The sequence below is a fragment of the Mustelus asterias genome, unplaced genomic scaffold (genome assembly GCF_964213995.1).
Source record: "Mustelus asterias unplaced genomic scaffold, sMusAst1.hap1.1 HAP1_SCAFFOLD_331, whole genome shotgun sequence".
Lineage (NCBI taxonomy): Eukaryota > Metazoa > Chordata > Chondrichthyes > Carcharhiniformes > Triakidae > Mustelus > Mustelus asterias.
Window position 1 is genome coordinate 374,762 of NW_027590293.1, and position 14,649 is coordinate 389,410.

Genomic DNA, 14,649 nt, shown 5'->3' on the forward strand with positions numbered 1-14,649 from the left:
ATCATTCTCCCCACACTAAACCCATATCTCTTGATATCTTCAATATCTAGAAACCAATCAATCTCTCTCTTGAAAATAGTTGATGACTGAGGTTTCACTGTCCTCAGGGGTTGAGAATTCCAAAGCTTTACCACATCCTTGAGTGAAGAAATCCCCCCACATCTTAGCTTTTGCTCCATCTTCTTGTCTGTTCCCCATAACCCTTGACACCCTTGTCATCAAAGATCTGTCTAACTGGAATATATTCAATGATCCTCAGCCTCCACTGGTCCCTGTGGAAGAGAAATCCAAAAGACTAACAAACCCCTGAGGGAAGAGATTTCTGGAAATATATAACGTAGCTACAGTTCCATATTACAAGATATTCAGATCCCAAGGAATATGACTCTGTCCAGACGTGATGGTTGAGATTTTTGCCTGTGATTCCTCGTTCAAAATCCTGTGAAATGAGTTTGCAAAAGTCATCACAGTCAGTATAGGATAGAAATTCAGAGCAGACAATTCTAGTTTCTATGGAACATTCTTTCCTACTTCATTCCCAAAAAGTTGTAAATCTCCATCCATATCTATGGATTCTATTTAAAAATGAAAGTGGATGGGCACTTGAAGGAAATAAACTTTCAGGAGAATGGGGATATAGAGTGGGAATGGGACTGGAATGTAATACAGAGAGTCAGCATGGACTCGAGTTACCAAATGGATTCCTTCTGTGCTGTAATGACTTTATGACTGGAAATGTATAACATCGCTACAGTATTATATTACAATGCAAGAAATAATAAATATATTTTATTACAGAAACATAAATAATATATCTAATCTGGGTTCCATATAATAACACGAGACATATCTCTGTCCTATATTAATTTACTGTCCCCTTAAATGTCAGCCATCTCCTGCCCTTTAATTGTGAACATTAGGAAAGAGACCATCCTTTTAGACAGAAAGAAGATTAATGTTTCAGGGTGGGCAGAATGAATTACAGGGAATAAAAATGTATCAGATTTTGTTGGTCAATATAAGCTCAGAAGTGGAAGGGAAATGATCTCCAGTGGAAGAGGAACAATTCCTGAACATTGTAAGACTAAACTGGTAACTCAGCAGTGAATAGAGTTGTGAAGTGGTAAAAACCTCATGAAGACAGAGCTTGCAGAAATAATAGTTAAAATACACCCATTATTAGAGGTATAGGAAGGTAGACAATGGCAAAGAGTTGATCAGGGAGGGCAGAGGTGAAACAGAGAAATGGATGGCCGTTTAAAAATTCATAAAAAACATGGTTAGCAAGTTTGCAGACGATACTAAATTAGGAGGTATCGCTGATAACAAAGAGGGTTATGAAAAATTACAGGGGGATCTTGATCAGTTAGGGAAGTGGGTCGATGATTGGCAAATGGATTTCAGTACAGATAATACAGAGTACAGAGGCACAACCTCAGGCTAAAGGGACAATCCTTTAAAACAGAGATAAGGATGCTGCACATTTAGACAGAGTAGCATAAGTTTCAGAGTCCAATATTTTATACTTCATTGTTTCTTTTACTGTGCAATTGTAATGCCACCCTCTTGGAAAACAAAGCCTGACAGGTGTGTCTGAATGCTGGCTGTGTGCCTCAGAAAGTTGTATATTTTAAAGTTCAGCGGGGACCCCCCCAGCAGATGATCGGTCACACCCCCTCTCCTCCCCTCCCCAGGGGATGAGACGTCACACCCCCTCTCCCCGCCCCCCCCCCCCCCCCCCCCCCAGGGGATGAGACGTCACACCCCCTCTCCTCCCCTCCCCCCAGGGGATGAGACGTCACACTCCCTCTCCTCCCCTCCCCCCAGGGGATGAGACGTCACACCCCCTCTCCTCCCCTCCCCCCAGGGGATGAGACGTCACACCTCCTCTCCTCCCCTCCCCCCAGGGGATGAGACGTCACACTCCCACTCCTCCTCCCACCCCCCTCCCGCCCCGACCAGAGGATGACCTGGGTCAGAGAGCCGTTGCAGTCTCTGACCCCTGCTCTTTGGAGGCTGCTGCGGCGAATGCAGACTTTTATTTTGCAGGTAGGTAAAAGCGTGGACGCGGGTCGGGCCAGAAGAAGGTAAAGTGGGATTTGACGGTAGAGTTGGGCGCGTGGTTCATTAAGTCGATTTAAATGCATGCAAATGCATTTAAATCGGCGGGCTGCCCGATTCAGGCGTGGGCCCGGTAAAGCCGCGATCTGCTCGGAATCGGGCGCAGATCGTGGTATAGGCCCGATGCCCAACTTTACCGCGATTTCGCACTTGAAAACAGGCACGAAGGTTTGGTAAAATCCGGCCCATAGTCTTTTTCCCAGGGTTGGGGAATTGAAAACTGGAGGGCATAGGTTTAAGGTGAGAGGGAAAAGATTAAAAGGGACCTGAGGGGCAACTTCTTCATGCAGAGGGTGGTGTGTACATGGAATGAGCTGCCAGAGAAAGTGGTTGAGGCAGGTTCAATAGCAACATTTAAAAAGCATTTGGATAAGTCCATGGATTGGAAAAGATTAGAGGGATATGAGCCAAACATGGGCAATTGGGACTAGCTGGGAGGGCACCATGGTTGGCATGGATCAGTTGGGCCCAAGGGCCTGTTTCCGTGCTGTATTGCTCTGTGACTCTATGTGCTGGCTGCGTCAGCATCTATCGCCCAGAACTCATTGCCCTTGAACTGAGTGGCTTGCATTGCTGGGGGATGTGGTAATTTCCTTCTTTAAAGGACATTATTAAATCAGATGGATTTTCATGACAATTGTCATCAATGGACTTCTAATTCTAGATTTTTACTGAATACAAATTTCAACATCTGCAGTTGTGGGATTCGATCCCAGGGTTCTCAGTGCATTGCCCTGGATCCCTGTATTACTAATCCAATGACATTATCACTGCACCATTGCCTCCCCATCCATGGCAAAGGAGTCAGCCTGAGATCCATGGAATCAGAGAATGCACTAAATTTAAATTAATGCCCAGTAACACTCACCCCAAAGTAATTTCATTGTTTTCAAATTTTAAATCTCCTGCTGGAGTCTGCAGCTGCAAAGATCTGAGAGATTGATGTCCAGGAAAAATGTTGCAGTCTTCAAATCTTCTCCCTGTAAAGAAGAAGGCCTATAGTGTGTTAGCTTTTATTTACAGGGGGTTGGAGTTTAAGAGCCGTGGGGTTATGCTGCAACTGTACAGGACCTTGGTGAGACCACATTTGGAATATTGTGTGCAGTTCTGGTCACCTCACTATAAGAAGGATGTGGAAGCGCTGGAAAGTGTGCATAGGAGATTTACCAGGATGCTGCCTGGTTTGGAGGGTAGGTCTTATGAGGAAAGGTTGAGGGAGCTAGGGCTGTTCTCTCTGGAGTGGAGGAGGCTGAGCGGAGACTTAATAGAGGTTTATAAAATGATGAAGGGGATAGATAGAGTGAACGTTCAAAGACTATTTCCTCGGGTGGATGGAGCTATTACAAGGGGGCATAACTATAGGGTTCGTGGTGGGAGATATAGAAAGGATATCAGAGGTAGGTTCTTTACGCAGCGAGTGGTTGGGGTGTGGAATGGACTGCCTGCAGTGATAGTGGAGTCAGACACTTTAGGAACATTTAAGCGGTTATTGGAAAGGCACATGGAGCACACCAGGATGATAGGGAGTGGGATAGCTTGATCTTGGTTTCAGATAAAGCTCGGCACAACATCGTGGGCCGAAGGGCCTGTTCTGTGCTGTACTGTTCTATGTTCTAAATGACAAAAGTTATAGGTGTAATTCAAGGTTAGAAATTCAGGACAGAATTTATTTTGGTCTGAGTTTGCTGTGTGTAAATCTTTCCCTTCTAACCCCCTGTAAAAGGAGTTTCCAAAATCCATCAGCATCTGTCCAGGACAGAAATTCAAAACATTCTCTCCTCTTATCTGGCACAGAATTACTTTAGCTGGGACAAAACTGCAGTGGAGGCATTTCGAGGAAGATCCAGTTGGTTGATTCCTGAAATGAGGAGTTTTGTCTTTGAAGATGAGCAGCTTGGGCCTGTACTCTTTGGAGTTTAGAAGAAACATAGAAACCCTACAGTGCAGAAGCAGGCCATTCGGCCCATCGAGTCTGCACCGACCACAATCCCACCCAGCCCCTACCCCCACATATTTACCCGCTAATCCCTCTAACCTACGCATCTCAGAATTCTAAGGGGCAATTTTTAACCTGGCCAATCAACCTAACCCGCACATCTTTGGACTGAGAAGTTATTGCTACATCTGGGAATTTAAGGGCGGCACGGTGGTTAGCACTGCTGCCTCACAGTACCAGGGTCCCAGGTTCAATTCCAGCCTTGGGTCACTGTCTGTGTGGAGTTTGCACATTTTCTCTCCATGTCTGTGTGGGTTTCGTCCAGGTGCTCCCGTTTCCTCCCACAGTCCAAAGATGTGTGGGTCAGGTGGATTGGCCATGATAAATTGACCCTAGTGTCAAATGCGTGGGGATGGGGCCTGGGTGGGATTGTGGTCAGTATGCTCAATGGGCCAAATGGACTCCTTCTGCACTGCAGGGATTCTATGATTCATATGATATAAGGTGCTTGACAAGGTAGATGCTGAGAGGATGTTTCCTCAGGTGTGGAAATCAAGTAAAAATAAAGGATCTCAAATTTAAGATGAAGAGAGATCTTTTCTCTCAGCGGGTTGTTGATCTTTGGAACTCTGACTTCACCAGAGAAGATTGGAGGCAGGTCATTGAATATATTCAAAGCTGAGGTTCTGATCCACAAGAAAGTCAAGGGTATGGACGGGGTGGGGGAGCAAAGTAGACATGATCTTATTGAATGATGCAGCAATCTCGATGGGCCGAATGACGGGCTCCTGTTCCGAATTCTTATTCTGATGTTGTTGGATAGCTGCGCATGCGCCCTGCTACCTATTGTCCCCCTGAAGATCGAGGTTCTGAACCAGCCCCTGAAACCACGCCCATTGTGACCCGCCACCGACAGCAGCGCATGCGCTCTCCTTCCTCGCTGAAACAAGATGGCGGCAGATAACCGGGACCTGTTCCCGGGATCAACGCTTGGGAGCTGGAAGCCCGGGACCTGCAGGGTCTTATTAGGGCCGTGCGGCCTACAGCGGATGTTTGTGAAACCATAGCTCCCTCCCTCCCCCGACTCCCGGCTCCATTTCTCCCGCAGCCCCACAGACTCACCTGGGGATAAAAGCATCTCCCGCACTCGCACGGATGCGGTCAAAGTGACACTGCGCACGCGCGTGACATAGGACTGCACCTGCGCAATAGGCTCCTGTGGAATGAATAGGACACTTTCACACCCGCAAGGGCACCTGGGAACTAATGCCGTCATTGTCAAAGACAATAATAGGAAATTATCTTGTTCAATGAAGATCAATTAATTTTTAAAAATGCATTCCTCGGAATTTGTGCACTGCCATTCTCTACTTCTAAAATTGATTTAAACCAGTGCTCTCCTGTGGGAATACCCCGAGTTTTTAAAACTTTTCCCACTGGTTTCCCTCTCTCTCTCTTCTCTCCTGAAGGTGCTCATACTGGTTGGGTAAATCCCACAGAGATTGGTTTCTTTCACTTTCTTTCTCCTGATGCTAAATATTCTGTTTTATGGAATTATACATCACAGATGGAAACCATTTGGCTCATCCTGCCCAGTCGGGCTGTCTTTAAGATCTATCCAATTAATCCCACAGCCCTGCTGGCAGAGTGAGAACAATGTATATATACTGCAGCAATGCAGGAGGTGAATGGAAAATGTTTTCTAGTTGCATACCTCTCAGACACACTCACCCCTAGAAAGATAAATTGGCCTGTGTACTAAGCAGATATTAAGGTTCCACTTAAAATTAAAACAGAAGGTGCTGGAAAAATGCAGCAGTCACCGGGGCCGAGTTTATGGTCAAAATGATGATGCTGAGCTGCCGTTAGAAAATAACCAGCAATCCAACAAGCCACTCAAAATATTGAATCAAACAAAATTGATCAAAGATTGAGCCAAAGTATTCTGTTTTCCAACATGGTGCTATGATTTTTTATGATTGTGAGAACATTAAAACAATTACCTGGTGTAGTCCGGGTTTATTTTATACTCACTCCCACCCATTGCTGTCAACCAGAGGGTTGGTTGTAGGGATTCGCATTCTAATCAGGATTGTGTAACTTGATTTTGTGTCTGTGCCCTGTTTGAGAGCACATTTCCACTCCATCTGACGAAGGAGCAGCACTCCGAAAGCTAATGGTATTTGCTACCAAATAAACCTGTTGGACTTTAACCTGGTGTTGTTAAAACTCTTACTGTGTTCACCCCAGTCCAACGCCGGCATCTCCACATTATGAATATCTTTGCCAGTGCAGTGCCGGGTACTGGGCTGTACATCCCAGTGAGTGGCTGATAGAATAAAACAACATGTTCTTTGATTTGTCAGAATAGGTAGTGATTTGTTTCAGCAGCCCACACTCACAAAACCAAAAATACAATGTTTACTGTGATTACAGATTGGGCAGCACTTGCTGAACAATCCTGAGTGTGCCAATAGCTACATTCAGAATCAATTGAAGATAATCAGTCGAGTTCATAATATGGCTCAGTTGTAGTTGCGAGAAGCAACTTACATTTATACACAGCGATCCTTTCCTGCAAACAAAAGGAGAATTTTCAAGCCTTGTACCTGTTTTGAATTTCCCAGAAGCTTGAAAAACCTACAGTAATGCTTCAAGTCAATGAGAGTCCACCAATTGTGATCATTTGACATTTGGCATTCTTCTGTTTGTCCTGATGAGTGCATGATGAAGAGATTCAGCAACAGGTCTCTCTTTTCTGCAATATTCAAGTTCAGTTCTAACAAGTATCTGTGCATTGTTTTATGTTCCTTCATAATTAAATGTGATCGTGGAAGTGTCACTGTGAATAATGAGCAAGTCAGTAAGAATTGTCAGTATTTCTAATTGAAAATATTAAGCAGTGGAACCTTTCAGACATTGAATTGTACAGTTTGCACCAAACAGCAATTTAAGATTGCAGGAAAAGTTCATAAACTTATTATAAACAAGCCTGTTGAGAGTTCCTGTATTTTAAAAAAAATCACAGATGGTGCTTTTAAAAAGGGACACAGCAGCCCTGAAAATCAGTGACATTTCAGAATATTAAACTTCAGCCAGTTGTAGCGATTGTTAATGTCAGCAGAAACCAACCAATTATTGTCAGACTATCAATCCTGGATGTGATTAACAGCTGCAGTAATAGCAAAATCCAACTCCTGCAGGCAATTGTGAACTTGCAGATGTGTCAGCAGTGGGATGACCGACTGTATCCCTTCCCACACACAGAGCAGGTGAATGGCCTCTCCCCAGAGTGGGTGAGCTCATGTAAATGCAGGCTGCCAGACTGAGTGAATCCCTTCCCACACATGGAGGAAGTGAATGGTCTCTCCCCAGTGTGAGTGCGTTGATGTGCAGTGAGGATTGATAACTGCCTGAAACTCTTTCCACAGTATGTGCAAATAAATGACTTCTCCTCGGTGTGAATTCGCTGATGTGACAGGAGGCCGGATGAATTGGTGAATTCCCTCCCACATGTGGAACAGGTGAACGATCTCTCCCCAGTGTGAACTCGCTGATGTGCACTGAGGTTGGATGAACACGAGAACCCCTTTCCACAGGTGGAGCAGCTGAACGGCCTCTCCTCAGTGTGAGTTCGCTGGTGTAACAGCAGGTGGGATGAGGTAGTGAATCCTTTCCCACACACAGAAGAGATGAATGGCCTCTCTCCAGTGTGACTGTGTCTATGGTTTTCCAGCAAGTATGGATAATTGAATCCTTTATCACAATCATCACATTTCCATGGTTTCTCCATTTTCCCAGCCCCAATGTGACCGTGTCGATGGGTTTCCAACCGGGATGGAGAATTGAATCCTTTACCACAATCCTCACATTTCCACGGTTTGTCCATGGTGCTGGTATCCTTCTGTCTCTCCAGGTTGGATGATTAGTTGAAGCCTCATCCACATACAGACCACGTGTATGGTTTCTCCCCACTGTGAATGGTGTGATGTTTTTCAGGCAGTGTAACTGGTTAAAGCTCTATCCACAGTCAGTTCACTGGAGCACTCTCACTTGGCTGTGTGTGTGTGTCTCAGTTCTTTTTCTGTCACATTGAATTTTGAAATTTTCTTCCACTGACAAAACAGGGAATGATTTCTCCCTCCACTGTCAAAAGCAATCATATTTAGGTCTTGATGAATCGAATGGCTCTGTCAGACTTTGATCTGAAGTTTAGTTTGAGTTTCCTGTCTGTGAATCCTCCTCTTGTAGTTCCCTGCAAAAAGAGTTTTTAAAAACTACTTCAGAGCTGACAATTTCAGTTTCCACAAAACATTTCTCTATCTCATTTATCTTGAGCTGTAATCCCCATCCCACAGACTCTCTCTTGTCCCTGAGCTGAAATCAAAATCATTGCCCCATCTCCACTCTGAGCCCAGCTCCCTCTCCCTCCAGACCATGTACAGATTGAGAGTACAATCAAGGAGTCAATTATTTTCCTTCCAAGTCAGGGGACGTGCAGCCCCACTGACTCTGTTGTTACCACAATAGTCACATGTGCTCTGCTCACCAATGAAACACCACAGTGACCATTAACATGGGCCTGTTCCGAGGAAAGGCTCCATTTTATTTGTGCCACAACAGCAGGGGAATTACCTCCTGCACAGGCACAAAGGTATCATCAGTCACAGAAAATAATTGCAGCTGGTGTTTCAAACCTCATTTTACCATTTGCTCCCAGACATTCTCAATTCAATTTTGAAATGGAACCTGAAATCTGCAATTATGTGGTAAATTAAAACACATTTTAATGGTCATTTTCAGAATGACTATTCCCGAGTATTAATTCCCAAGTCAGTAAATTAAAATTCTCATGAGCAATGATGGCGGCACAGTGGTTAGCACTGCTGCCTCACAGCTCCAGGGACCTGGGTTCGATTCCCAACCTGGGTCGCTGTCCGTGTGGAGTCTGCCCATTCTCCCCATGTCTGCGTGGGTTTTCTCCAGATGCTCCGGTTTCCTCCCATCGTCCAAAGAGATGCCAGTTAGGTGCATTGGCTATGCTAAATTGCCCCTTAGCGTCCTGGGATGAGTAGGTTAGAGGGATTAGCAGGTCACGTATGTGGGGTTATGGGAATAGGGCCGAGGTGGGATTGTTGCCAGTGCAGACTCGACGGGCCGAATAACCTCCTTCAGCACTGTAGGGATCCTATGAAATACTTTGGGAGAATTGCTGTTTTAATGGGTATTTTCACAAGTGCTATAAAATGATTTTTCAAAACAAATTAATATTTTCTTCAACAGATCATTAATAAATAAAAAGTATTTAATAAAACAACCACCCAGTGTGGGGTTCAGGATTCTAACTCAGGGTTTCTGAGCTCCAGGAACCACGAACTGAACCAACCGGGAATTGTCTCCACAAAACTTCCCCAACTCCCTCCCGGGAAAAAGCTGCAAACCCGGGAGCTGCAGCTTTTTACTGGGGGTGTTGGGGCCTCCAGCGGGTGTTTGTGAATCCTCCCCGCCCACCTCCCAGGGTTTCCTTCCTTCCCAGAGATCAGAGTCCTCATTGATTTGAGGCCAAAGTGTAACCTCTTATTTATTGTCCCCCTCCCCCATCCTCTGATGTGAACCATCCTCCAGTGGCTGAGCCAGGATGGGGCCGTTAACCTGGGCCTGTTCCCGGGAGGGAGGGAGGGAGAAGGCCCGCAGCTGCAAACCAGGGAGCTGACAATGATTCTGAAGGGTTTGCGGATCCACAAAGTGTTTCCAAATCCTCCCAGCCACCGCCTAACGCTGACTCCGCTTCTCCGGGACAAACAAGCGCCAAGGACAGCAATGACACTGCGCATGCTCCACATCACAATGCCCGGGCACTGATTGACGGCAGCTCCGGACCAATAGAAAGAGGGGGCGGGGCTGGAGGACCGAGCGGGAGCGGCTGGTCCTCCAGCCAATCGGAGTGAATGAGGGGCGGGATCTGAAGCATGCGCAGTGCGGGTAATGGCGACGGAAAGGCGGATGGTTTTAACTTGGAAGCGAGATCAATACGAGGTAGAGGGGGCGCGCGGGGAATGATAAATGTGGCGGGTGGGTGGAGAGGCTTTGTAAACATGTTGTTCAAACCTAAACCCCGGAAATGAACTTCCCGGTCCCCCCCTTTGTACCAAATGGAGCGGCAGCTTGTAGTGTTAGACCCGGGCTGACTGCCGCCATTGAGGCTGCATGTGGGAGGCCGGCAGGGATTGTGATCTGAGAGTGAAGCCCTGACATCACAATGGAATATGTGAGAGTGTGACGTCACAATGGAATGAGTGAGGGTGTGACGTCACAATGGAATGGGTGAGGGTGTGAGGTCACAATGGAATGGGTGTGAGTGTGTGACATCACAATGAAATGGATGAGGGTTCCAGATGAGCTGAGACTGGGCTGGAGTCGGGCGATGGCACTGACATGTGACCCGGTGGCACAGTGGTTAGTGCAGCTGCCTAACAGTGCCAGGGACCCGGGTTCAATTCCAGCCTCGGGCCGCTGTCTGTGCAGAGTTTCTACATTCTCCCCGTGTCTGTGTGGGTTTCCTCCGGGTGCTCCAGTTTCCTTCCACAGTCCAAAGATGTGCCGGTTAGACGGATTGGCCATGATAAATTGCCACTTGGTATCAGGGGGATTAACAGGGAAATATGTGGATAGGGCCTGGATGGGATTGTTGTCGGTGCAGGCTCGATGGGCTGAATGGCCTCCTCCTACACTGTATTTTATTATTCATTATTATTAATAAATTACTATTCTGATTTCCAGCTGTTTCTGAGTTTTAACTGTATCCTCTATTGTGAACACCGAGGCAAAATACTTGTTCAATTCATCTCCCAGCTCCTTATTTTTCATTATCAATTCCTGGACTCACTTTCTATTGGATAGTTAGGAAATGAGGTCGAGCAAGTGACTGAAGTGTCAGTCAGGGAGCACTATTGGGAGCACCAATAGTTTCAAAATAGTTCTTGAAAAAGATCGGACAGGTTCACAGGTCAAGGCCCTAAACTGGAGCAGGGCCACTTTTGTGGGCATTAGGCAGGATCTAGCAGATGTCGATTAGGTGAATTTGTTTGAAGGGAAAGGAATGACTGGCAAATGGGAGGTTTTAAAAGTGTGATATCAAGAGTCCAGGGCAGTATATTCCTGTTAAGATGCAGGGAAAGAATGGTAAATTTAGGGATCTCTGGCAGACAAGGGACATTGAGGCTCTGGTCAGGTAAAAGAAGGAAGCATACATTGGGTTTCGGCAATCGGGGACAAGTGAATCACTCTGACTATAAAAAGTGTAAGAAAATACTGAAGAGGGAAATCAGGAGGACAAAAAGAGGGTCTGATATGGATCTGGCAGGTAAGATTAAAGAAAATTCCAAGAGGTTCTATAGATATATTAAGAGTAAAAGGGTGGCTAGAGAGATAATAGATCCCCTTAAAAATCAGTATGGCCATCTGTGTGTGGAGCCACAGGAGATGGGTGAGATTTTTAATGAATACTTCTCCTCTGTGTTTACCGCGGAGAGCACCATGGGTGCTAAAGAAATAAGGGAAACAAGTGATGATGTCTTGGGCACACGCATGTTACTTGGGAGGAGGTATCTGCAGCCTTAGAAAAGCAAATTACTGCGGATGCTGGAATCTGAAACCAAGAGAGAAAATGCTGGAAAATCGCAGCAGGTCTGGCAGCATCTGTAAGGAGAGAAAAGAGCTGATGTTTCTTGTCTAGATGACCCTTTGTCAAAGCTCTGAAACATCAGTTCTTTTCTCTCCATACAGATGCTGCCAGACCTGCTGAGAATGGGGGGAGAGTGTGTGGGATGGAGATTTACAGCTTTTGGGGAATGAGAGAGGAAAGAATGTTCCATAGAAATTGTCTGTTCTGAATTTCTATCCTGTACTGACACTGATGACTTTTGGAAACTCATTTTACAGGATATTGAAAGAGGAATCACAGGCAGAAATCTCAAACGTCACGTCTAGACGTGACAGAGTCATATTCCTTGGGACCTCAATATCATCGGACTTTGAATCCAGAAGGAGAAATGATTGTCCAGTCTGTCGATTTGAAAAGATTTGAAATGTCAGTGTGAGTGAAAAAGCATCAACACACTGCCACACTTGAGTGAGAGTGTTCCAATACACTGACTAAAGAGCTTTAACCAGTTACACAGTCTGAATAAATATCACACCATTCACAGTGGGGAGAGACTGTAATCTTGTTCTGTGTGTGGACGAAGTTTCAACTAATTGTCCACCCAAGAGAGAGGCAAGGACACCTGCATCATGGAGAAACCATGGAAATGTGTGGACTGTGGGAAGGGATACAGAACCCCATCTCAGCTGGAAGCTCATTGGCGCAGCCACACTGGGGAGAGGCCGTTCACCTGCTCTCAGTGTGAGAAGGGATTCACTCAGTTATCCCACCTGCAGAGACACCAGCGAGGTCACAATGGAGAGAGGCCGTTCACCTGCTCTCAATGTGGGGAGGGATTCACTCGGTCATCCAGCCTGCAGAGACACCAGCGAGTTCACACTGGTGAGAGGCCATTCACCTGCTCTCAGTGTGGGGAGGGGTTCACACAGTCATCCCACCTGCAGACGCACCAGCGAGTTCACACTGGAGAGAGGCCATTCACCTGCTCTCAGTGTGGGAAGGGATTCACTCGGTCATCCAGCCTGCAGAGACACCAGCGAGTTCACACTGGAGAGAGGCCGTTCACCTGCTCTCAGTGTGGGAAGGGATTCACTCAGTTATCCAGCCTGCAGACACACCAGCGAGTTCACACTGGGAAGAGACCGTTCACCTGCTCTCAATGTGGGAAGGGTTTCAGAGTTTCATCCCAGCTGCTGAGACACCAGCAAGTTCACGAGTGATGACAGTGGTTGGATTCTGCTGTTATTGTTTCTGCTCTCAGTTGCATCCAGGACTGCATTTTGTTCATTCTCACAGTTGGTCAATGGGAAGGGTCAGAGGGTTTCTTTCTGCTGGACTGGCCGGTCTCAGCCTCCAGTGGGCTGATGCTCTTTGAGTCTTTTTACGAATACCTGGTTTCAAATGTCACAAGGATCACAGAGTGACAGGGTGTTAGGAAGTTGAGAGATATTTAGTCAGAAGAAAACAGAGGTTGGCAGTGCAAAGGTACATTTCTGAATGGAGGGCTGTGACAAGTGACATTCCTCAGGGATCAGTGCTGGGACTTTTGCTGTTTGTAATATATATAAATTATTTGGAGGAAAATGTAACTGGTTTGATTGGTAAGTTTGTGGACGGCACAAAGGTTGGTGGAATTGCGGATAGCGATGGGGACCGGCAGAGGATACAGCAGGATATAGATCAGTTGGAGACTTGGACGGGGAGATGGCAGATGAAGTTTAATCCGGACAAATGTGAGGTAATGCATTTTGGAAGGTCTAATACAGATGGGAAATATACAGTAAATGGCAGAACCCTTAAGAGTATTCATAGGCAGAGGGATCTGGGTGTACAGGTACACAGGTCATTGAAAGTGGCAATGCAGGTGGGGAAGATAGTCAAGAAGGCATACGGCATGCTTGCCTTCATCGGCCGGGGCATTGAGTTTAAAAATTGGTAAGTCATGTTGCAGCTTTATAGAACCTTAGTTAGACCGCACTTGGAATCTAGTGTTCAATTCTGGTCACCACACTACCAGAAGGATGTGGAGGCGTTGGCGAGGGTACGGAAAATATTTATCAGGATGTTGCCTGGTGTGGAGGGCATTAGCTATGAGGAGAGGTTGGAACAACGGAGGTTGAGGGGGGGCGACCTGAATGAAATCTCCAAGATTATGAGGGGCACGGACAGAGTGGATAGAAGCTTTTTCCCAGGGTGGAAGAGTCAATTACTGGGGGCACAGGTTTAAGGTGCGAGGGGCAAGGTTTAAAGGAGATGTACCAGGCAGGTTTTTTACACAGAGGGTGGTGGGTGCCTGGAACTCGTTGCCGGGGAAGGTAGTGGAAGCAGATACAATAGTGACTTTTAAGATGTGTCTTGACAAATATATGAATAGCATAGGAATAGAGGGATGTGGTCCCCGAAAGGGTAGGGGGTTTTAGTTCAGACGGGCAGCATGGTTGCTGCAGGCTTGGAGGGCCAAAGGACTTGTTTCTGTGCTGTAATTCTCTTTGTTCTTCGTTCTGTTTGGAACATCCCAAATGCCCATCCAATTTCCTTTTTAATTGTTTATTGTCTCCACTTCCTCCACCCTCGTAGGCAGCGAGTTTCAGGTCATTACGATTCGCTGCATCAGAATATTCTTCTTCACATCTCCCAACCCCTCCCTCCACTGCCCCCTTGCATCTCTAACCCAAAACAGCAAATCTGCACCCCCCTCATCCTTGTCCCTTCAGCTAATGGGAACAGCTTTTCTTTGTCCACCTTATCTAAACCTGTCAGAATCTTGTCCACCTCTATCAAATCTCCCCTCAACCTCCTTTGCTCCAAGGAGAACAACCCAGCCTGATATTGACAGTAAAGAACAAACTAATAAAATATGTTACTGTCTGAAATCAAATGGGAATTTTAATTTCTGTTTTAAAGATATTGTGAATATACTTTCCTGGAC

At 46.1% G+C, this 14,649-nt stretch overlaps 2 protein-coding genes across 2 annotated transcripts in view; one reads left to right on the forward strand and one right to left on the reverse strand.

The window, feature by feature from the left end:
- LOC144486397 (uncharacterized) overlaps positions 1 to 14,649 on the forward strand; it is a 100,169-nt gene that overhangs the window by 83,690 nt on the left and 1,830 nt on the right. The window contains exon 5 of the mRNA XM_078204433.1: positions 12,331 to 12,928. Within this exon, the coding sequence (XP_078060559.1) occupies positions 12,331 to 12,928 (598 nt within the window). The remainder of the gene's footprint in view (positions 1 to 12,330; positions 12,929 to 14,649) is intronic.
- The window catches only part of LOC144486403 (uncharacterized), a 151,273-nt gene that overhangs the window by 41,772 nt on the left and 94,852 nt on the right, over positions 1 to 14,649 (reverse strand). The window lies entirely within an intron of this gene.